At 40.0% G+C, this 25,471-nt stretch overlaps 2 protein-coding genes across 2 annotated transcripts in view; both read right to left on the bottom strand.

Moving 5' to 3' along the window:
• The window catches only part of RABGAP1 (RAB GTPase activating protein 1), a 113,260-nt gene that overhangs the window by 40,823 nt on the left and 46,966 nt on the right, over positions 1–25,471 (bottom strand). The gene's annotated exons all lie outside the window — the stretch shown is intronic.
• On the bottom strand, positions 6,874–14,673 carry GPR21 (G protein-coupled receptor 21). Its single transcript, XM_034793920.1, has 2 exons — positions 14,429–14,673; positions 6,874–13,962 (listed from the first exon to the last, which is right to left on the bottom strand). The coding sequence occupies exon 2, from the start codon at positions 13,626–13,628 to the stop codon at positions 12,579–12,581; it is 1,050 nt and encodes a 349-aa protein (XP_034649811.1). The 5' UTR covers positions 13,629–13,962; positions 14,429–14,673; the 3' UTR covers positions 6,874–12,578.

Genomic DNA, 25,471 nt, shown 5'->3' with positions numbered 1-25,471 from the left:
GAAATAATATGTTCAGAGACAGCATTCAAGGGTTATTTGGTACTAGCATTTGCTAAACACATTTGCAGAACAAATTTTTTCACACATTTCACGGACTACTTACTGTAAGTTGATTGAGACTAAGAATGGGTGGACAGCTGCAATTTGATACAATAATTCAGTGATATTGCATATTTTCCACCCAAATATGGCAATATAGTAGTACAATTCTAAAAATAAAAGTGAATCCCTTGTGGTAGCCAGCCCTTTTGCAGTGTTCATTTCCTTTTAGGGCTCAAGTTTCCCACAGGAAAATTATAAAGAGGAGTTTGGCAAAAATGTCATACATCACGAGTGGATAAAGTATAAACACAAATTGCTTGGTCAAGGTTTTCTTGCCTTGGTCAAGTACACACAAACTAGTCTCTCTGTAAGGCATTAAAGACAGGAGGAAAAATTCTCACCAGGCAAGAGAAGAGAAACACATATACCAGCACAGAGTCACATACAAAGTCACCCGAGACAAAAGTGAAACCATGTGAAGTATAATTTATTTTTTAAATTTATTTTATGAGCTATTCAGACCTTTGAAATAAAGTGTGCAAGTGCATTTAAGAATAAAAACTACACTCTTAACAAGGCTCTGTTAAAGGGATCAAGAAATTCTGAAGCAAAAAACCTTCCTGTAAAACCATCCCATGCAACTTCTGGCTAAAACATCTCTGATTGACAAACAGGCTATTGAGTTCTGAATGTCCTTTTGGAAGAGACGGAATACCTTGTCACGATACCGCCTTTAAAACTACCTTGTACACGTGATTATATTTTGCACCAAACCTAGCATCTCTTCAAAGAACAGTATTATACAAGTTAGGTTTCAGGCAAACAGTAAGGTTATTTCATATTGTTAATACATGATCTGTATATTGAGAGAACAGACAATCCTAGGTTGCCATATCAGTAGTTTGAAATGCTTCAATAGCCCTTTAAATTGTAATATGTATCAAGATTACATTAATCCAAAGTAAACAGCAAACAAAAATGTAATCCAGTGGAACAATGATTGAAATTTCGGCAGTTTTCTCAGGAAGGAAAATGTTGGTAATGTATTCTCCAAGTGTTCTGAGAATTTTCTAAGAACCTTATCAACATACTTAAAATTACATGTCCTACTACAGCTCCACACTTTATATTGGTGCTTTGGTTTCCTTGTGTGTTATGTTTCTTTCCTAAAAAAACAAAAAACCACAGCATACATGCACTGATAAGAGAAGTTAACAGGTTAAGACAGTGATTCTCAAACTTTTGTACTGGTGACCCCTTTCACAAAGCAAGCCTCTGAGTGCGACCCCCCCCTTAAATATATTTAAAAGTGTTTTTAATTAATAACACCATTATAAATGCTGGAGGCAAAGCGGGGTTTGGGGTGGAGGCTGACAGCTCGCAACCCCCCCCCATAATAACCTCACAACCCCCTGAGGGGTCCTGAGCCCCAGTTTGAGAACCCCTGGGCTAAGAGATGCTCTACATTGCTGCAGCACAGAGCATCTCAAAGTGAAAGATACATTTGTTTCTGAGTAGCAGATAACAAAATTCACTTTTGGAAATACATAAGGAATTAGGATCAAGTATTTTACATGCTTCAGTTTATTCTATTCCCATTTAATATTTGAAAATATTTGTACTATTTTAAAACCAGTAATATTTGTAGCTTTGCCTAAAATCTTAAGATTTCCAATTATTAGCCCTAGTTGAAAAGTCAGCTACAGAAATCCTGACTGAAATAATAGGTTAAAGTACTCTTAGTATTTTTTTTTTTTAAGTAGTTTCAACTTGGCCCAAAAATATATATCTATATTTTTAGAATCACGACAACAGATCTTCAGCTGTCTCCTTAGAGACCGTTTCAGCACACAAAATGGGACAAATCCAGGGACAGACTAAGAATGAAAGAGCTAGGGTTGAAACTAAGGCTATGTCTACACTAACGAACTTGCAGGTGCGCTGCTGTAAGATCGCTCATGTAGGCGCTCTATGCTGATGGGCGAAAGCTCTCCCGTCGACATCATAAAACCACCTTAATGAGCGGTGGCAGCTCTCCCACCAACATAGCCACTTATGCTGACGAAACTTATGTCGCTCAGGATGGTGGTTTTTTTCACACTCCTCAGTGGAATAAGTTTTACCAACATTAAGTGATCGTGTAGACATGGCCCAATACCTTTACACTGCATCACAATCAAAACACTGCACCTTAGAAAAGTCTCAAACACAGGGATTGGACTGATCCCAAAATCCACCTTTGTGTTTTTCCCCTCCATGTCTAAACTGCATTGGGTTTTGGTTTTTTTCACGTCAGGGCTCTCTTTTTCTCCCTCCCTTGTATGTTAAATATTTTCCAGCACCTAAAAAAGGTGCTTTACAAACACATTTAATCTATTCTTGGCTTTGCTCGACACTTCAAAAAAAGAGTGCCAATTGTGACAGCTTTTGTGAGGTGAACACCCATCCACTGGGAACCGGACTCGGACCCAAACGAAATTCCACATGAAGCAGATACCCGATGGCAATCCTCCACAGAATATATTGAAGTTTACCTTGCCCACTACTATCCTGAAGGAGATAGGTAAACCAAGAGGCCTTTAAAATAATACTTTATCTACTGTATTTTGCTCAGCAAAGCAACCTGAATGGGCATACATGAGAAGTCATTCATGCTTGTGGTTTAACAGTTTTAAGTTATTTTTAAAATTTCTGAACCCATGCAGAAAGAAAACATCACCGATATTAAGACCTGGAGGGAAGCCCAAGATCAGAAACTGCAAATTATTTTCCATTCTGCTGCATTCACCAAGAATAAGAAGGATGAATACTCGATGTTTACCCATAGAGTTAAGATGGAAGCTGAATTTCAAATGTAATACGTAAAGAGCAACTTATCAGCCCAGCAACTTGCAGAATGCAATATGGAATTCTGGAATGACAATATACATATATTTTGCAAATCTTTCCAGGTAGACCAAAACTGAGGCTGAAGACAACACTGCTTCCTGTTATCTGAAAGGACCAACTGTGCCATTACTTTCAGTGAGACTACCTAAGATTCTTAAGTGGTGCAGCATTTTATCTTCAAGAAATACCATATCCCAGCAAATGGGCAAGATCAGGAAAATAAATGTTTCTTAGATGCCTACCCTGCTCAGAACATGAATCTATGTATTTCTTCTTTCCCTGTGCATTAGACAATTTTTTTCTTGACAATTGCTATGGAAAACATTGTAACAGGTGTTTTAACAAAATACTTTTAATAGTGTGCAATGAAAATATCTATTAATTTTTCACATTGTAGTACTTTCACCTTATGAAATTAGCAATTTTAAAGTCAGCTAAAGATCAAAGACTTACATTATATTCAAACAAAAGATTTCACAAAGAAAAATCACTAGCACTATATACTAAAGCAACTCTAGCAGAATGTTTATTTATACTTCCACTGATGAATCTCTTTATACTTCCACTGATGAATCTCTTTATATTCTTGCCAACATACTAAAGATTTGGTCTTCCATTAATCTAATTACTTATTTTCATGGATCCATTAAAAAGCTGAAAACCCCAAAGAAAAATTTTGTTTTCCATTTTGGTAAAAGTAGTGACTTATTTTGATTAAGCATATGTTTTCTCTTTGTATCGTGTGAAACTTGCAATATTTAAGAACAACTAGTATGTGTATGGATATATCTGTACATATTCATCTCATCTTTACATGGGCTTTACAGTATATGCACTTATCTAGCCCATTCCATCCAAGTATATCAAATATTCATTTAATTGCCTCCATTTCCTTCTGAATTGGAACGATTATCCTCATCTCACAAAAAAAAAAAAAAAAAACCAGAAGTGAAAGAACCCAGGAGTTCATATTCCCTTCCCCAACTTTAACTACTGAACCACACTGCCACATCATACCAAATAGGCACCTTAATGAAAATGAAAGAATGAGATGCAGTACAATACGTAAACACAGTTAATGATCAGTATATTCAAATACTTTGAATCAAAATCTAGGATTTTAAGTTTAATATGACAACAAGATGCATCTCTTTGGAATTTCAAAAAGTTATTTAAAAGAGCAAAACCTATCAAAGTTTTTTTTTTTTTTTTTTTAAATGTTGACCAGCATGAATACTAGAAATTGAAAATTGAATAAAGCTAATAGGTCAGATCAGTGCAAGACAGTTTCCTATCAATGTCCCTTTGCAAGTCACAGATCCCTGTTGCAGCTTCCTAGACCTGCTCAGAGTTTGTCACCTGTTTAGTATTCCTGACATTGCTCTTCAAATTCTCAGACTGAGACAGTGAAAACTTTAACAAAGCATCTGGTCTAAATTGATCTCTAGATATTTAGTCACTTAAATTAGCAAACAGATTAATAAAGTGCCCCAGGCTGAGGCACCAAGTTAGATCTGGCTGCAAGTACACAACTGATTATAATTTTAATGTTTTCATTCAATTTTAAAGCTCAAGGGGTTTAATATTTGATTAAATATTGAGTATATGGATAAATTAACAGACACCTTGAATACGCATCTGCAGAAATGTTTCTATTTGCCACTATCATTAAACAAACAATAATGCAGATGTGGACCACAACTTAATTTACATTTAAGTAACACATCACCCTCAACAAATACAGACTCTAAGTCCCCTAGAGGTTGGGGAGCAGGGGGAGGCGAAGCATGTATTTCCTTATAGCAAAAGAATTCAAAACTGAACTGGGAATTTGTCAAGTCAAAAGGAAAAAGCTACGTTCTATAAGAGAGGTGGCCTCAAATCATATAGATGAGGAAATAAGAGTAGAGGTGAAAAAAAATCACCACTATGAGTCAAGTACTGGTATAAGCTACCTCCCATGTAGTTAGCTGACAAAGGTTTGCTCATCACAGAAAACCTAACAGATTAGCTGAGAACAGAAGTGCTAGATCTATCTAGGGTCTTATATAACCCTCTCTTTACCCCAAAGATCATAGTAACTGAACACTTCACAATCATTAATTACCCCCCTTTTACTGGGGCACAGACAGGTCAAATGGTGCTAGGAAATTAACATAGATCTCCTGAGCCCCTTTCCAGTGTAACTACAAATCCATCTTTCCAAGTCACACAAACACTGCCACCAGAGGGGTTTCACAGTTCAGAATTTTACAGAGGAAGCACGTAGACACTAAAACACACATATAGGCAAAGCGCAAACTAACAGAGGAAAAGGATGGTTCAAAACTGCATGGGAAGGGATGGCATTTAGGGAGTGGAGTACAGATGGGTGGACTAGGAACTGGCTTACTATTTAGATTTGACTGTGGCTGTATTTTGTTCAGAAGTGAGCTGACTGGGGTCTGCAAACTGCATGCATGCAGGACACCCACAGCTTCTGCATGGGCATCTTTGTAATGTCATAAATCCAAAATGAAAAGGGTAGATCCAAGCTTACAAGAATAACCGTATGGTATACAAGACAAATTCTACAGTGGAAAGAACTGCCCTGTTATTCTTCCAACTCCAAATGAATTATTTCGTGGCACTGATGTAACTGCGTATTTTATATCCATTCTGGCACAATATATCTTTCCAGTAATTACATCATTGTAACACATTTATTTTGATAGCTGGTCATGTCTTTTAGTTTCTTTCTTTAAATCTTTCTGCATACATGTGTATATACACAATAGGTTTTAAATTCAGACAGCTTTCATCTCACAAAAATATGCAGACATAATTTCAGCACCATCATGCATTTGCCCATCTGCTGACACGGAGGTCTCTCTAAAATGGTCACTGTGAAGTGCTAGCACAGACCAAGTACACAGAGCACAAACACGGGGGCACCATAATTTATGCATCTGTGGTGTTATTGAAGCTCATGCTTAAAAAGGGGATTATGTGAGCATTAATATTTGTACCTATGCAGGCTAAGCTAAGGGAAACTGGATCTCATGCAATAGGAGGATAGTATATAAGAGTCAGGAAATACTCCTTCTCTACACTTAAAGTTTGCCGACGATATCAAACTGGGAAGGGTTGCAAGTGCTTTGGAGGATAGGATTAAAATTCAAAATGATCTGGGAAAACTGGCGAAATGGTCAGAAGATAATAGGAAGAAATTCAATAAAGACAAATGCAAAGTACTGCACTTGGGAAGGGACAATCAGTTGCACCCATACAAAATGGGAAAGGACTGCCTAGGAAGGAGTACTGTGGAAAGGGATCTGGGGGTCATAGTGGATCACAAGCTAAATATGAGTCAACAGTGTAACACTGTTACAAAAAAAAACAAAACAAAAACAAAAACAAACAAACAAAACAACCATCATCATTCTGGGATGTATTAGCAAGAGTGTTATAAGCAGGACACAAGAATTCTTCCGCTCTACTCTGCGCTGATTACGCCTCAACTGCAGTAGTGTGTCCAGTTCTGGGTGCCACATTTCAGGAAAGATGTGGACATCTTGGAGAAAGTCCAGAGAAGAGCAACAAAAACTATTAAAGGTCTAGAAAAACATGAGGGAAGATTGAAAAAAATTGGGTTCGTTTAGTCTGGAGAAGAGACGATGGAGGGGACATGGTAACAGTTTTCAAGTACATAAAAAGTTGTTACAAGAAGGAGGGAGAAAAGTTATTCTCCTTAACCTCCGAGGATAGGACAAGAAGCAATGGGCTTAAATTGCAGCAACAGCGGTTTAGGTTGGACATTAGGAAAAACTTCCTAATTATCAGGATGGTTAAGCACTGGAATAAATTGCTCAGAGAAGTTGTGGAATCTCCATCAACGGAGATTTTTAAGAGCAGGTTAGACAAACACCTGTCAGGGATGGTCTAGATAATACTTAGTCCTGCCATGAGTGCAGGGGACTGGACTAGATGACCTCTCAAGATCCCTTCCAGTCGCATGATTCTATGTACAGCACTGCACAACTGGTTAGGCGCACTATGGGGGATTTTCACTTTCCTCTAAAGGACGAAGTATTGTTCTTGTTGGAGGCAGCCTATGAAACTTGATGATACAGCGACCTGATCAGCTATAACTAAGGCTGAGGAGCTATAACCTGTGCTCAGTCAAACCTAATTTAAATCACTTAACATTGATACAAAGAACTGGAGAATCTCTGAAGTGAATACCAGACTGTAGCACACATGATTGGCTTGTCTGAGGTCATTTATGAGCAACAGTAGATCCTGGAACTTAAATCCAACCATGTGAAGATTGTTCCCTAGAGACCTGCTGGATTTCTGGAGACACACTGTTCATTGATGTGTATGGAAAAGTAGCGCAGTGTACAGGTTGGGAGCCACAGGCATACTGAGCCAGTGGGAGCAGGCATTAATTCTATACTGAAAACACAAAGGTAGAGTTTCTGCTCTTCTCTAGCATGCACATTGCTCTGCCTCTAAACTGTCGTTTACTGGGAAAAGGGTTTGCAAAAGATCTTAGTTTCACAAAGTTGCCTAAGAAGGGAAGATTCCTACTCATCCCCCGGTTTCTAATATTAGAAACAGTGATGGCCTTTACAATCTCTTGCACTTCAGCAGAAGTGGGGTTCATAATTTTTTATATGGCACAGGGTTTAGCTATTTAAATCAAGCCAGTTTGATTTTTTTTTAATTTAAATCAGGTTGAGGTTTTGTAAAACTAATTTGAAAATGTGTTATTGCCATTTTAGATCAAAATTTATATTTAACTAAATTATAAGTGCTGTTTTTTATTTTAAAGGCCACTACTGTAGTGTAGTTTACTGAATTTTGCAAAACTGTTTAGTGTGAAAAACAAAATATTGAAAATTAAGCTCTGAACCTGCAAACACCTCACCTGGTACATAACTTTACTCACATAAACAGCCCCATGGATTTCAATGCATCTATGCACATGCATACATGTTTTCAGCATCAGGGTCTAAAAGTTTTTATTAAACTTCTTGGTGACAAAGTCTTTGTAATTCCAAAACAAAATGGCTTTGGGGTTAACAATAATTAATTCCGACTTTCAATACATTAAACAAAAGTATTAACTTTTAGAGACACAGGCCAAAATTTTCAAAACTGAAAACAAAGCTAATCTCAAATCCAAACAGTTTCCTGAGGGCTGGATTCTCAAAAGCACTTTAGTAACTTCGGAGCACCAGTCCCACTGACTTCAAACTGTAAACTCTGATGGTGGAGTACTGCTTGATTGAAGCACTTCAGCTTTTCTTGACTTGTGGAAGTTCAATGTATAGGATAGTGTGGCTCTCTGCAAATACAGCAAGGGATATTTGCTTATCAATGTTGGGTATTGAGTTGGTGGTGTTCTCAGAGGAAGGATGTTAGTCGGGGACTTGTATTTGTCATTTTCTGAGGAGATGAGCATCTTACCTGTGAAACTCCTATTTAAAAAAAAACGGGGGGCAGCAGGAGGGAGAAGAAAAAATGATAATGCCATGGTTAGGGTCTGGGACTTGGGAGACCCAGGTTCAATTCTTTGCTCCTCCAGTTTGACATTAGGTATGTCATTTATTTTCTCTGGGTCTCAATTCTCCATCTGTAAAATGGATTATTTCCCTATCTCACAAAGGTGGTGTGAGTATATTAAAGATTGTGAGGTGCTCAGATACTACAGTAATGGAAGCCAAGTACCTAAGGAAGGTATAAGTCTGAAATTCTACTAACAATTAGGACCCTAAAGTACAAAACATGCACTAGTAAATTAAGATTATAAAACGGGGAGTGAAGAAATACCAACATGTAAATGCAGAATTTGATAGCACAAAGCTATCATCCTCTTTTTACCTCACCTAGAAAGGAACTCCATGTTAACAAAATTGTCACTGGATTTGAATTAGAAAATTAACAAATTGCACATTTTCTCCCTTCAAAACTATTTAAAAATAGCAATACGCCACAACCGCAACTTCCAATCATTTGTAAGTCTTTTCTTTTTCAGTATGAGAATATTGGATGAGCTACATAAATTATGTCACTTTCTGAAAAGCTATGCATGTGAAAATCCTTCCCCTGGGACTCAAAGATGCCAAGTGAGTTCCATCCAGTAATTAAACAAGTTATAAACCCTCACCCAGCTGGATCTGAAAATGAGTTGGATAACCTAATAAAAAATAGAATTTATAGTCCCGGATACAAATTTGAAATTAAAGTCAATTCATTTAACCACTTAAGCTCATGGAAGTTTTATAGCAGACTTAGTATTTTCATAAAAATGCAAATAATTTTTACATCTATGCTCCCTTCATCACATTTGTTTGTGCAATGATCCTAGTCAGTATTTACTATTTTTTAACGTATTATGGGAACTCAAACAAGTTTAGCCAAGCACAAAGACTAATTTTCAAATGTAGTTATGAAAACGATCTGACTATAAAGTCTGCTCTGTAACAGTTCATAGCATCAATAGCGCTGACAGTCCCTGAAAACAAGCACTGTGCTTCATGTCAACTACATACCAAATAAAGTTAAGTGAACTGACAAAACAAGGCAATAGAGTGTAAAATTATTTCTCCCTCACTTGGTCCCAAGCACACTGGGACAGATTCAGCCCTTATGTAACTTCACTGAAGTCAATAGTTATGTCTGATATGAATCTGGTGCAGCAGCTTTTAAACTACATACATATCTACCATTGTGTCACATGAAAGGAGTATATGAAAGATATTTAAAAAACAATTTACATAGTAGATGTAATTGAGACAAGACCGGCTTAATGCTAACCGTGCAGTAGGAGACGGCTTCACCTTTCAGAAGCATCTGTGAAAGATGTTGCATATGAAACTAGGATGCATCTACTATTTGTTCTGATTTTTAATTCCCTAGAAGCCCAGGTTTTGCTTCCTGTGTCTCATGAAAAGCAACTTAACTGATGAAGATTTTGAGATAAAAATGAAACTGACGGTGGATTTGAATATGGCAATTGAGAGAGAGCAAAAGCCTAGTTTTTAAATAAACACTTTGTAAGTGAATCTCACAGCTGTAAGTCACAGCTGCACTACCTTCCTTCTAGCCATCAGAGTAATGCTGACTTGTTCAGCTGTTCCCAAGTTAAGTTTTAAAAATATCTGCAGCTGTAAACTGTTATATTTTGAATAGAGCTCTGGGCCAGCTGGGTAAAGCTGGTATCTTCTCCAGCACAAGTTAAATACTAATGTCAGGATTTAGATTCTCCACTTTTGCTAAATTCACATATTCCCAAATATACTGTACACTAAGTAACATTCAACTGCTTCTTCCTGGTGCACAAACTGAAAGATGCAGCAATATTTGCCTTCAGACCTCCATTTATGCCTAAAACCTTACTGTGATGGATTTTAGTACCCAGTGGATAAATCTGACATAAATCATCTTGATGTTAAATGCTATTTTAATGCTTAGATTATAACTGCTCAAACACTTGAAACTTTAACTACAGCTTAGAACCATGGAAAAGCAGGGGTGTTTTGCATGAGGGGGTATTTCAATAATACTGAGCATAAATGCTAAATATTAGTGACTTAAAGCTTTAAATTTCTCCTTAAAAACCACCTATGCTATAATGCTTACAACACACTTGAGAATGATTAGCCAGCTGGTGCAACCCTTGCTTACATCTTTCATAACTGTCTCACTGTTACCCTCAACTCCCCACTGCTGTCAGTCATATCCACCTGTTGTCTTTAGCCTTAAATTTAGATATCACGCTCTTTAGAGGTAGGGACAATCTCTTTGTTTTATTATTGCACAGTGCCAAGCAAAAGGGGCCCCTGCTTTCTAGGTGCGCCATAACACAAATAATGATTAATAAAGTGGCCACAAAGGCATCTGGATTACCAACAGCCTTTGTTCATGCATTTTGGAGGATCTACAGGAGGAAGTTATCTTTATAAGTGTTCATCATGAATGACATACTATGGTAGAAAATCAAGATGTGATTTAAATATATTTTATAACACAAACTGTGATTTTTCCCTTGAGCTGGAGAGACTTCGCCAGATCTTAGAAGTCTTGTAACCCATTTCTCATAGGTTTCCTTCAGTCCCTCTGTGCACTGCGAGCACACACTGACTGCAATGCCTACACACGTGGAGAGCTCAAAGAATTCTCCAGAACCCACTCCTATTGCACACAGAGATTGGATGCATGCTGAAAACAGTGAGCTGTAGATAGGTTGTGGTATGTATTATGTGAAGGGAGGGGAAAAAAAACAACACATCCCTGTATTGAGGACACTGAGATGGAAAAATATAATCCATTACTTTTAAGAATTTATACTTTGCAGACACTTTAGCTACTAAAATAGCACTCCATGAATCAATAAAGAGTTAATGGCATTTTTAAAGAGAATGAATTTAGTTGAGGGCCACAGTACATTCCTGATGACATTACAGCACACAAAAAGACTCCATTCTAAACCAGCCCTACAAAGTTGTCACTGAAAACTTTGTTTCTCAGATAGTGTACTTTGTTTGACCAGTTTATGACAGATGCTTGCCAAAAGGAATTAGCTCCTGCTATATTCGAACCTTCTTTAGGCTTCCTGGGATTAAAGATAAATGCCTGATTTAGCTGTGTGTTCAGTTATCCATAACTCAAATGCTGTAGTTAAATTTATAACATAGCTCCCTTAGCTGGTTAGACAACAATTTTCTTTCCTTTTCCCCTTAAGTTCCAGTATGTAAAATATCAGAAGAATTTAGATAAAAACATGTCAGATTTTTTTTAAGTTGTTCTTGAGTAACTTCCAAACAGAAGTAGCTTTTCTCCAGTGTTTTGAGAATAATTTTCACAACTAGGCATCATCCTCAAATCACTGCCACAATTCTGATGGCATAAAACAGCAACTATTTTTTCTTAGCTTATAAAAAATGTTTTATTAAACTGCTAACTTTGGTCTGATCCAAGTTGTTCAAAAAGGAAAATATAAATACTGTACTCCAATCACATACAAGAATTCTACTGGTAAAACAGGGCACAGAGACCAGATCAGTTTTCAAAAGTGTCTCACTGTTTTGAGCACATTACTGCATTCATGGCTCATTACAAGTTTAAGTTAATGTTAAAGTGTTCACATTATTCACTATATTCTAGAGCTCTGTCTAGGTAGAGCTGAAAGACAAACCATTTGGCCCCTTATATTGCAGTGTAAGAACACACAGAGTCAATATGCTTTGAAATACACAAAAAAAATCCCTGCAATACACCATTATACTATAACACTTCCACTTGAGAGAAATCATTTCTATGTGAGCATAAATCTTGAAACAGCCTCGTAAACTGTAAAAAAAAAAAAAAAAAACCACACACCATTTTTGCTGAAGCTCACACACACCCACTACATTCAGTCATGCCTGAAAAAGTGTCAGGATACAGCTTTATTCTTAAAATGAATATGGAGGTCACACACCATATACCCTAACACCATGATGAAATTTTAAAGTGAAAACAATAATACACGCTCCTGATTTTTGAGTCAGCAGCATTTCTCAGAAACCTTTTTGCTAACCTGGCATCTTAAAACTGTTTTTAACTTATTTTGCAATTTACATGACTGCCTGCATTTCCCAGTCACAGCGATCTGCTCCTTAGACATGGCATCCATTGGAAGGTCTTTTGCTCCTAGAGGTTGAGGAGTCCTTAACTACCCTCTGTCTTGCGCAAGAGGCGCAAACAACTCCCGAGAGGCGCTTGAGCCCCTTCTGAAAAACACTGTTGGAGAGACTGTAAATGACACAGTTGCAGAAACTGTTGCTAATGGCAAGCCAAGTGGTCAAAAAGGATGCAGTGTGGTTTCTATAGACAGCATAGCTCTCCAGCAAAAAATAGATAATGTAGGGCAACCAGAGGATATAGAAGACACTGGTGATGCGGAAGAGAACCATGGCATAGCGCTTATCGGGGCAGTGCTGTGCCTCCCCAGCCTCTCCATCCTGGGAGCTGAAGCGCACTCGCCTTTCATTGATTTCCTTGGTGTGCTGCTGGCAGATGCGGAAGATATTGAAGTATGTGAAGCAGACGATGAAAGCAGCAGGGGCATAGAGCATCATCACGATGAAGAGAGTGAAATAGCGATCAGTGTACCAGGAGTCGGCGCACCACTGAAACACATCCCCATGATATCCAGGCTTTCCCCAGTGAAAGAAGGCAGGTAAGAAGACTACACAGGAGTACAGCCAAATGATCAGGATGCAGACACGAAGTCTCCACGGGGTGACCAGAGTATTGTAGGTCAGTGGTTTGGTGATGGCAATGTATCTATCAATGCTAATGCAAGCCAGAGAGGCCATGGAGACGCTTTTGAGCACAGATACCACATAACCAAAGACCTGGCAGACCAAGGACTCTCTCAAAACAATGGGATAGTGGAGTAAGGACAAAGAAGGCACCAGACAGCTCACACCCACCAGGAGGTCAGCATATGCCATCGTCTGGATGAAGTAGCTGGTGGTGTGGTGGTTCAGTAAAGGTGCACAGTGAAAGACAAATATCACTATAATATTGCCTGAAATGATCAGCACGGTGAGAAACACTATAATAATCACTTCCAGGAGGCAAAAATTGACCGTCTCCAAGTAGCTAATGGCCAGGAGGCAGAATGGCCGCCCACTCTGGTTACCCACCAAGGTGGAGTTCATCTTGAGCACTGCAGTGATCCCTTCACTTCATGCTCCCGCCTGCTGCCTGCAGCCACTCCAGGCAGCTGCTGTCATTGTGCCTGGCTGGGTGTATAGCAATGTGTAGCTGGGTCCCCAGGGCTGCTCCAGATGCTGCTGCTGAGCATCGTCTGCAGCACAATTCCCCTTTAAATCCGGCTCAATCGACAGCCTCCTCCCGGCAGCAGCCTTGCCAGCAAGTTCACACACAGGCACCAGAGACGGCTGACACTAGCACCCCGGCTGGCTGAACATCTGGGGAGAGGATGCGGCGCGGCGGAAGAGGGAGAAGCTTCGGCAGGAGTCTGAACTCGAGCTGACAGAAGAAAAGGGGAAAGTGTTTTGCAGCACCTCTCCGGCCACTGTGCTCCCTACCACCAACTCCATCACTCCTTCAGTCCCCACCCTTGAGTGCAGCCTGCCTCTCTCACAGCACAGCCTCCCCCCCCCACTACCCCATTTTCCCCTCCCCACACCCCAGTCTCTGGACATCCCTTCTCGCAGCGCTGGGCTCTCAGCAGCAGGAGGGGAGATTGAGATGCATTTCATGGGCTTCCCCAGCAATTCCGCCCGCAGGTGCCTGGGGGCAGCGGAGATTGGGGGGAGAGGGGGTGTTTCCAGCCCTTCCCCTGGCTCCATTTTGCAGGATGCTTTGTTCATTATTTCACTTTAACTGCACTGATCCAGCGGCCCAGGTGCTTGGCTCACCCCCAGCTCCCCTTGCACAACAGGGGAGCGACTGACCCAGCCCCGGCTAGCCCCCCCCCCCACCTCCCACTCACCTGCCCCTGTGCCTGGCGCAATGGGAACAAAAGCCCGAACGCATCCTCGGCCCCGAGAGCCTGCCAAGCCGGCGTGTGCTCCAGCCCCGACTGCGGCAGCACTGCGAGGGGGAGGGGAAAGCGGGAGGGGAGGGAGAGGGAGATGGGGAGGGGAGGAAGGGGGGCGGAGAAGGCAAGGCAGAGCGCAGGGGCAGCTGCAGCACCACAGCCGGGGCTCCGGGGACTAGGTGGACCCAGCTCTGAGCCTGCCGTGGGGGCGCGCCCCCCTCCCTGCTAGCCTGCTCCAAGGCCAGCAGCCACCCGGAGGACCTGCCCTCTCCAGATGTTCAGCAGCAGCAGCACATTGTTCTGGGGGAGGGGCCCCCGAGTCAGACAACACTTGCACTAGCTGCAGGGAAACACGTGGCCAGCGGTCTGGCTGTGTGATGAACAGCTCTGAGCTCCCCCCGGCATCCCAGCCGCCTTCCCCTGGGGCAAGATGCAACAGGCGAGCTCCCAACAACCAGTAACCGAAGCCTGCGAAGGAAAGGAATGTAAGGGCAGCAGCCCAACAGGTTCTGAGGAGGAGGATGGGAGTGCTTTGCCAGGTTCCTCACTTCCTCCCCTTGGGAGCCCTATTCTAACAAGCATCATGACTCCACCTTACCACACACAGACCTGCTCAAAGCACGGTCCTTCTCTTCCAAAAAGGTTAGACGATCAGTACAGAAATGAGAAATGTAAGAGGCTTCCCTACAGCTGAAGGCTGGTGTGTACTTAGCTCAGTTTAGCTTAAAGATACAGTACAAAACACTTGGTTAGAGAGATTCCAGTACAAAGCCCTTCTGACAACTCAATTGGTATTAAAGTCAAATGGAAAGCAAATCAGGGTCTGAAAACACTAGACTCCCCTCTATACTATTAGTTTGTTTGCACATGAAACTTAATCTGGAATAATATAGGGTGCATATTTAAAACAGAATAACTATTCCTGATTAACTCCCTGTATTGATGCTCTTACATCGGAATAAGAGTGGCTTGATATGAATTAGTTCTCTATGTCCTTAGTGTGATAAACACTGCTTTTTAGCAACCCTACCCCCTGTAGCCTCAGAAATGCAGATTTGTATTAAAAACATTGATTTGAAACATATTTCACCGTTTGCACGTGACAAGAAGTGCTTCTCCTCATATGAACTCCCTGAACACCTTGTAAAACAGATTGGCTCCCTGAGACTGTTACACACAGCTTTCTGTCCATATCCAGTGTGTGATCTCACTCAGCAAGCATAAATACAAACACATTCACACGCTAAAGGCTTGACTACATGGCAATGTTACAGCAGTATAAATTAGGGTGTGAATTTAAAGCGCTACAGTTATACTAGTATAACTGCCCATATTCTGGTACAAGAGAGCCTTTTTCCAGTTTAGCTTATGTGCCTTTGGAAGTAGTTTAAGCTAAACTGAAGAAAAACAAAAACATTCTTATCTGTGAATAAGAGTGTCCACATGTGGGAGTTAGACCAGTATAACTAGAGTGGTTTAATTATACTGGGACAGCCAGAAATATCTCCCAAGTAGACAAGCCCTAAAATGTCATACCAGAACTCCAGCACATTTCTGGATATGGGATTTAGGAATGAAAACAAAGTGCTTTCCCCCTCTTTTCCTCACTCAGCCACACTGAATACCTACACATTCGAAATCCAACAGCCCATTTCATAACTCGAGGTATCAGGCTCCTGTTCCAAAACAACAACTTGTGACATGAGATTTGCCAGCTACCAAAGAACAGTCTCTAAATTGATATAGTTAAGCCAATGTAAAAGGCTTTTTGGCTATTTTTAATTGATATAAGAATGGCTTATTTCAATTTAGTTATACCTGCTCTTAACTGACATAAGCTAACCCAAGAGAAGGTATTCTTTACCAAAATAAGAGTGTCCAAACAGCTGTTTGAACTGGTTTAACGATATGGATTTAAATTCACCCTTAAGTTAAATCAATGCAGCTTTCTTGGACAGAGAAGTCCTAAAACAACAGAAACTAAAATGTTATGCCAAACTCAGGTGTATTTAATGAAATATGAATCACAGCTGGAAAGCACACAGCCCAAAGCAGTCATAGTGCAATGCTTACAATGTATACTGACCTTGAAAAAAAGCTGTTTAACTTATTACATTTATATGGGTTGAATTTGGTTAAAATTCCAAGATGGATGTTTGCCATAATTTAAAACCTTCTGGCTCATGCTGACCTATAATCTTGAAAAACACAAACTTGATTTTTTTTCTACTTTCTTCTAGAAAGATTTAATATTATTATTGGTTTGTACAATAACTGATGGAATTTCTACTTGAGTAGAGAAGAATACTAAAACTGTAGCTAAGAAATGTTATAAACCTTCACATTAAAGTTAGGCACTCACACAAATGTATCACAAGTTACACAGAAAATAGGCTAACATCAAATTACAATGGGGAACTGATCCCAGCAAATTGTTAAGTTCTTTTGCTTGCTAAGGGAAAACAATGTTAGTGGTATCACAATAGCACCCGATTAATAAAATACACGATGCCTGACAATTGACAATATTAACAAATTTCAAAGATAAAGCCAATAAAATAAACACAAAAGCTTTCAAGGATATTTTCAGCTTAGTTCAACACTCCTTCCCTCACTGCTTATGCATAATTGATGTATATACTTCCCAAGACCCAACTTTCAGAAACATTACTACACAATGATCAGAGAAACACTTGTGTGGTTCACTCTTGTATGCCAGTGTTCACCTTGATTGAGAAAGGTACAATCATCAAAATATTTTCCTTAAAAAAAAAAAAAGTATAATGCTTTTCATTAATATGCATTTTAATTTACCATTAAACACCAATGCTCTTACTAAGTCAGTTTTAGTTAAAAAACCCAGCCTGAAATCATAAAGGTTTTCAACCCTCTTCAAAAAAGTTTGAGCTGGGGTTTATTGTATAGCCAAACCACTCGGCTGAAAACAAGGCCTGTGGTAATGACACTCAAAGAACTTGCCAGGATTTTAGCAGACTGCCCATGGCCGCAGGCTGCCCACCACTACTTTACAGGGAAAAGAAAAGGTAACTAGAGAGAACCCTGCATTTAAAGATTTCTAGAAATAGTTGATACTGATATGTTTGTTTAAATTGGGAGTTGCCTTAAAGATTAATGAACATAGGATTACTCTTGTAGAACATACAAGGGGCATCTGTGCAGCTACTGGCTTTGTCTGATGTGCCCCCAAGATATCCCTGTTGTGCCAAATATATTTTTCTGATAATGCAATTATCTGGTACACACTAATGCTACAAGCCACCTCCCACATATAGTCCCGCATAAACCAACCTCCCCCCTTCCCAATCCTCTACTTTCCCTTCAACATTATAAATGTTTGATTCTTAATCTTTTGTTTTATGAACCACTAAAACACAAGCCACAGCCTGAGACCTACTGACTGGTGTTATATATTAGTCCTTTAGAAAATCTTGATTGGGAAGTGCCAATTGTGTGTTTTCAAGAAGTTTCACTAAAAACTATTCTTCCCCTTCACCGGCAAGGATGTTTGTATGTTATTTTTTAGAAGTATCTCAGCTAACAGAGTGCTACAGCAATAGAAATAAATGTATATAAAAAATACAAAATTGTTCCACAGCCTAAGGTTAGCTGTGATCTCAGAAGGCTTCAAAAAGATGGGGGTCTGCATTAGGCAATTCTCAGCCATTAAAACAATGTAAATCATCTCTCTTCTCGCTGAATGGGAAATGAGGTGGGGTCCCATACTGCATAGTTTTGCAGCACAAAAGCTGCACTGATCAGAGATATTCCTATTCCACAACACCAGTGTTCAGGAATATCTGAGAACCTATGGTCATGCAAAATGCAACCTCATGGAGGTTCAACAAGAAACGTATTATGGCTTCATTAATCTAAAAACAGAAGCACTTTACCTGTAAGGTAGTGCAGCTCCCACTGAGTTCAACTGGAATTCTGGGTACTCAGCACCTCTGAAATTCACAGCTCTGTTAGAGGGGCATTTCTATGAAGTCTAAAAACAAATTGGCTTTTTGAAAAGTGTTTTCACCTGTCCACTGAAAGCATGGATTATTTTTACCCCAGGAGAAAAAGCTAATCTTATATTATCTTAAAACAAATCAATGTCTTGATTTAACTAGATCCTAAAGTCAGGATTAATTGTTTTCCAACTGTTCATTATTTATTGAGTAGAATCAGTGTTCGCAGCAGAGTATAAAAATAAAGGAACAATTCTAAAAGAAAGATAGTACAAAACAGGCAATTTTCTACTTGCTAGTTTCCTATGTGACATCGGATTATGACCTTGCTCCTTACAGATTGGACTATACAGCCACAAGAGACGTCGAGACATCACCAGATATAATGGACAGCCTTTAATTTCCTGTGCACTGAGCACTTGTTCTATTGGGACCAATGCAGATGGCTTATAAACAAAGGCAAAAATTTTGTATCTGCTCATCCATTGCTTAGCAATAACTGAAAGAGTACTTGCTCCCTGCCACTCACTATCAGTTGCTATGGAAACTATTGCTTTTTTTCCATTCATCAGAATCTAACTTTATTGCTGAAGGCGTTTCACAGTTATTAAAATAAATTATGGAATGTTTGATGTGAAATCAACACTATCTATGACACTACAAATGTTATGTACCAATAGTTTCAGTTAGCCATTATATTTTGTAAATTACTATTTGTAATCTATCCACAACTCCCGGGAAGAAAACAAACTTTCCAGTTTGACTGTTTAGCACCCTAAGAGGTCACAGTCAGTTTCTTCCCCTAATTGAACTTATGAAATAATTTATCACACAGAACGTTCTCTTTGATTGTTTTAAGTCCAGTATGACAGACAAAGTTTTGTTGGCATAACAATATCAGTCAGGGGTGTAAAAACTCCACAGCCACTACCCAACAGAGCTATGCCAACAAAACCCCCAGCATAGATGCAGCTATGCTGACAGAAGAGTGCTTCTGTGGTGTAGCTAATGTCATTTGAGGCAGTGGTGTTACTATGCCGATAGAAAAACATCTGTTGTCATAAACCAAGTCTACACTCCGGGCTTTGCTGAGATAGCTATACCGGCAAAGCATTTGTAGTGTAGACAAAGCCTCAGAGTGGGAGACACAGTACAACCAAGTCCTAGACTTCGTTCCCTAACAGTTCAGCAGGTAGTGATAAGGCTGCGATTGGAGAATTGTTTGCAAAATGCTTTGCAAACAAAAGTTCACTGAAGACAATAGGAGTCTTTCTGGTTATATCCATGGGCTTTGGATCATGCACAAAAAATGTTAACTACAATAATCATGAGTAAAGAATAATTTACTGTGTTGTTAACGCCAGCGATTTTATCTCAAATCTCGCATGAATGGTGGTTTTCTTAAAGGCCCAATTGCTGAAATTGTGGGAATACCTGAAAAATTACAGTATCCATTAAAAAAAAACTTCTATCTGTAATCACTGCACAGAAAAGCTTATACCCTAAAGGTTGAAAAACAAGAATAAAAAGAATCTCCTGATTTTTGTAATTTCCTGTTTTTTTAGCCAATCTCATGATTTTTAGTAAGCGACTCATGATTTTTTTAAACCTTTGGGGATGCCAATACTCTATTCACCAACAGCTTCCATACAACAGTATTTCTCTGTCCAAAGGTGACCCCCAAAAGTGTTGAGTATTGTTTCTTCAGGTACCTAATAGCGTCTTCTCCCTTAGATTTCAGAATGCTGTTGAGAGCAGACTACTGAAGTGCCAAAGTGATAGAGATTTCTCTTTATCCCAAAGACCAGGGGCTACCATATTTGAAGCAAGGAGTCCCTCTTTTGAAGTTCCAGGAGAAACAGATGATTCTCATAGGGATTGTCTGGATCTTTTGATCTGGAGTTCCATTTCTGTCCCCAACAGTGATATGACCTTAATTCTTCTGGCTGGCTGTCTTCCATATACCCCCATGAGTGTAACAATCTGGGATTGCTAATAGCTTTGGAGATTCACACAGATGGTGCACAAATTCCCAATCAAAAGTAATTTGGAGAAGTGGGTAAAATCTAGACATTACTCGCGTAATGAAAAGCATGGTATACAATGCTGGTCAATATTTACCAAAGGCAATAAACCAAAGGGTGTACACCTCAGGGCATAGTTTTCAATTATCTCCTATGTCACAATATAGCTTCAAGGAAAAGAAAAGAAAAGAAAAGAAAAGAAAAGAAAAGAAAAGAAAAGAAAAGAAAAGAAAAGAAAAGAAAAGAAAAGAAAAGAAAAGAAAAGAAAAGAAAAGAAAAGAAAAGAAAAGAAAAAAAGTCTCCATTTAGAAAACAGTGGAGGACATTTTGATTTCACTGTTCAGCAGCCACATGGAATCAGGCACGTAGCAACAACAAGCCAGGGGCTGCTCTTACAGAGATTGTTAACAAGCAGAAGAAAGCAAAACACAGCTTCTGAAACCATCAAGAGTCTGAAGCCCATCGGGAAGTAAACTTGAATATCAAAGACTATTGATGCAGCCCATGTCCACAACTCTGCTCACAAGAAACAATCCACTGAAAGAGGCCAGAGACTTCCAATGCAGCTGTCAACACAGATCTGTATTAACGCAGGGCCTCGCTGCCATCTGGGGTCACGAAAAGACTGACGGAAATCAAATGCTGCTACTGAAACAAAGAGGTCAACATCAAGACAGAAGAGGGGGCAGAGCCTTACTATGAATACTTAAACAGGCCTATCGCATTACCAGCTTTGCACTGGAGAGCTGGGGGATTGCATTAACTCCTTTTGCAGTTCTGCTATAACGAGATTACTCACTCCTGGATACACCACCTTCAGAAAACTGCAGTGCCGCTGATTTGGCATTTCCATTAACAGCACTCCTAGCAATAGTTTTGCAAAAGCAGTACTTCTAGGAATGGCTTGTAAAACATGGCACAGCATTATCAGGAAGGTAAAACCATGGCAGTCAGAGTGCCAGGCCTCCCAGATGATTAGCAGACACTTCTGTACTGGGAAGTATGACTACATGGGGAAATCTAGCTGTGCGATTTATGAATTCTCTGTGAGATTATGAACTCGCTCTATGTATCTTTACCAAGCTGAAAACTGTATTTTGAAAGAGAAGGCACAGGGCTGCACAGTTGTCCTCTTCACCTCCAAGTTGGACTGAAATTCCAAAGGGTAAGATGCAGGGCTGATAATAGAAAGTTATTATATCGGGATGATCATCTATTAAAACACAAATTCTAGGCAATAGGCTAGCTCCCATCCAGAAGAACTGGTTTGTCAGGGGAGAAGTAATAGAACCTGGTAGAGGTCTGTGATCAGCTGAGGGGCCAGATCCTGAAGTCACCTGAAGAGTTGACCTATTTGGGGTCTTTGGCCTTTTTCACCAGGTCAAGCACAGGGGAGCTGATACAGGAGTCTGAAGAGGCTAAGGGAACCCTGCGTACCTGAACACAGAGGGGCCCCCCAGGGATTCCAGGGAAGAGTGAGTGAGAGAGGGACGGGCACTGCATCCAAAATGTTTTTTATTTTCTAAATTATCTGCATTCTCTCATGTTATTAAGTAAAGAGCAGTTGGTGTTTTAGAATCCTGTGCAAAGTGAGACTGTTAAGTGTTAGGCCTATCAAGTTGCCTTGAAGAGTAAAGCTGAGGAAGACCCGGACAGCTAGAGTTGTGGGAGAGGATATGTTTAAGTAACAGGGGAGGGACCCGCCACTCATCCCAGGATCTGGGCAGTTGGACTGTGAGATCTACGCTCTACAGATGGGATGTTAGACAGAGGATCTGCACCCTAACAATGTGCCTCGGCACCCCCAGTTTGGGGCAGTGTCTGGTCTCCTTTCAGCCTCTGGAGGCTTAACACACATGGGATCATAGCAGTCTGGTGAGCACTAAGGAGGTGGAGCTCAACTAAGTTTGTGGAGATCTGAATTCCTTCTGTCACACTACAGTATTCTGGCTAAGACAACTGACCGGTTCTCTTCAGAACAGTTAAAACAGCTCATGTTAGAACTCCATGTATAATTGTCAGAGTTAATCAGGAATAATGAAAACCAAACACTGAGACCAAAACACAATCCACCTCTATTATAAATCTACTCCCTCATGCCCTTCCAGTTAGCAAGCATATGATGGAATTGCAGATATCTTGCTGGGTCAGTGGAGCAATTACTCATGTGGAAGGAGAAGCAGAAGTGCCAGCTGCTATTTGTATGTGCTGCACTGAACACTCTCCAAATGTTATTTTTTAAAAGTGTCAGCATGAAAGAAGTTGATCTAGTCACTTAACCAAAGCAGTTGATTGAAATCTCAGTGAGAAACCTACCTTTTTTCACTGCCCTGAAGCAAAAGACAAGGCCAAAAGACTACAGTGTCCAATGCAATCTGATGCAGCGACTAGAAATGATAGTTCATTGCTCACAGGAGCACACCTGAAAGGCTGCAGTATTCTTGATCACGAGGAAAGCATTTAAGTCTTAAGCATTTTTGGTCTTAAATAATTTTTGGTAGAAGGCTGAACATCAGTCGCTAGCACATCCTCTCTGTTTATCCTTTTTTGCTCACACTAAGCGGAACTGACACTTCTGCAGATGCACATCCACCACATGAGATGAAGTTATCTGAAGTGTCACATGTTCCTTTACAGAGAAGGCAGGGCTTGATGCCAGCCAGCACAGCACTTGGTTTTCTATACTGCTCTGCCAGGAAGCACTATTGCCAAACATTTGACAGGTACATCAGTACTGTAAGTTGATTTGAGCAGCAACACTGCACCATTTTCAAAGATATTGGTAACTGCTGCAAAGGCCAAAGTGGTGAACTTGCTGCCTTAGAGTGATGAAGTTCTCAAATAAGAAGCCTGCTGATTAGAGCAAACTGCATGTAAACCTGAGACACTTCTTCAACCTGTTATCATTGTTTCCTTTTGCAAAACAAGTCTGATGATTATATGCCAGCAGCCAGCTGAGCTCCCTGTAGGGTGGACTGTGCCTGAAAGATTAAGCAAGTTACTACAAGTGTCCACGGAATCACCCTTCAGAGCAGCCCTCCCCAACCACAGAAGAACAACAATGCTGTGTCTGCACTCTACAAGAAGGGGCCAACAAACCTGGTTAGAGATGCTTAAGAGATTCTGCCAGCTTTGGCTATCTGAAAGGAAGGTCACAGCAGAACCCCTGCTCCCATCCTGCAAAACCCACCCACTGCCATTCCCACAAAAACAAAGCATTGTTTCTTGCATTTTTATCCCACTCCCACCCACAAAAACCTTAGATCCTGCAAGACTCCCCCATGCAACTTAAAAAAGCCACCCAGTCGGATATATAACGGAATTCAGACAATTTTTACCACTAAAAGACAACAAATCCTACTTAAGCCATGTAAAAAATACTTTAACTTCTGTTATAATAGACGTTAATTTTTTCCCATCTTTCACTTAAATTTAAGTATTAAAACCTTTATTTCATTTATTTATTTATTTAAGAAAAACTTGCTTTACATTGGTGACAAACTGATGACCAATGTAGTGTTTTCCCACAAATTACTGCAGTCTGGGTTTTGGGGGGTTTGCCCACCCAATCCTGCCCCTGCAACAAAATACATTTTACCCACTATTATGGCAGAGGGTCCTGTAGGACCCGCAGGATCCCAGGCTCACTGCAGGAGTGTAGGTCACAACCCTCTCTGCAATAAGTGTCCTTTGCTCCTCAGCTCACTCCCTTTAAATCCATCCAAATTTCTACCCAAAACCACACAAACACAAATAAAACCCATACTTCTCTCCTTCACTGACCAGGTCACTTCCCTCTTTTAATCCTCTTCCCTTCCACTTCAAAGTCCTCGTCCTTCTTTAAAGCTGCACACAATTCTGCCCCTGCTGACATCTTTTCTTTCATCTCCTCCTTCTAAAGGAATTAATCTCATCTCTGGACCTTTTTCTAGGTCTTCCACCATTCCTCACTTTAGGCAGACTATAGAAAATTCAGTATAAAAGTTGAATAGATATTTTTTCCCTCCAGACCATCACCCTTTTCCTACTAATACTATAAAAACACTCCTGACCCATTTTCATTTAATTGACTTTTGGTCACCACAACAATTCTCAAATATGGCATTGACATTAAAAAGTAGACTTCACTTTCGTTTGCCTAAGCCAATTACTCGATGAGATCATATGCCAAAGAGGCTCATTCAATGCTAATTTTCTTCAAGAGGTTAATTTTGTAGTATTTTCTGAGTGGCCAGTCCCTATATCACAATGCTGAATCAGCCAACTCTCTCTGCCTGTGACTCCAGGGAAACGTTCAATGCATCACAGTCAGGTTATTTCCTCTGCTTCTGCCAAGAGGCCAAAGAGTGGAAGGATTTCACAGTTTTAAGAAGGAAAATGAAACACCCTAGTGCATTTACTCACTCACAGACAGGAGGAATGTGTGTGTCACGCACTATACTATACTACACACAGGTCATTCCTTCATTCCAGTACCCAAATATTGGAATGGGGACACAAGTGACATGGTCAGCTCCTCACCTAGCAGTTGAAACAATACAACAGAAACACCCAGGAGATTTTGCTTGACAGATAATACTACCTTCTTCTTAACTTGTGTGATTATGCAACATAAAGCAAAGCTTTATTTCCCACTGGGTCTTATTTCAAATGCCCTTCTCCCTTCAGAATAATGTTTGTAATTATTCCTGGCAAATCAGAGTCAGGTTATGTGTAATCAGATCATGGATATCCAAAGACTGACTGACTCAGACTCATTTTGCTAATTATCTTTTGGACAATGAATTTACACTGAGAGGACTTTTGTAGTGAACTCTCACCATCAGTCATTTCTTACTCAGTCCTTAAGTACGTTATCATTTGATGAACACAGTAAAATAGGATTGCTTGTGCATAGAACGAACATATCCAAACGCAGAATACTGATCGTGGAGAAAAGATATTTCATTCTTATTTCTTGAACAACTGTTATATTTTGAATTTTGAGAAGCACGGTT

Source organism: Trachemys scripta, chromosome 17 (genome assembly GCF_013100865.1).
Source record: "Trachemys scripta elegans isolate TJP31775 chromosome 17, CAS_Tse_1.0, whole genome shotgun sequence".
NCBI classification, from domain to species: Eukaryota; Metazoa; Chordata; order Testudines; family Emydidae; genus Trachemys; species Trachemys scripta.
The sequence above is the reverse complement of the archived record's forward strand: the minus strand, read 5'-3'. Positions and strand labels throughout refer to the sequence as shown.

What these genes read in the sequence shown, in the direction of transcription:
- GPR21 (XM_034793920.1), bottom strand. Translation starts at nt 13,628, where the DNA reads ATGAACTCCACCTTGGTGGGTAACCAGAGTGGGCGGCCATTCTGCCTC.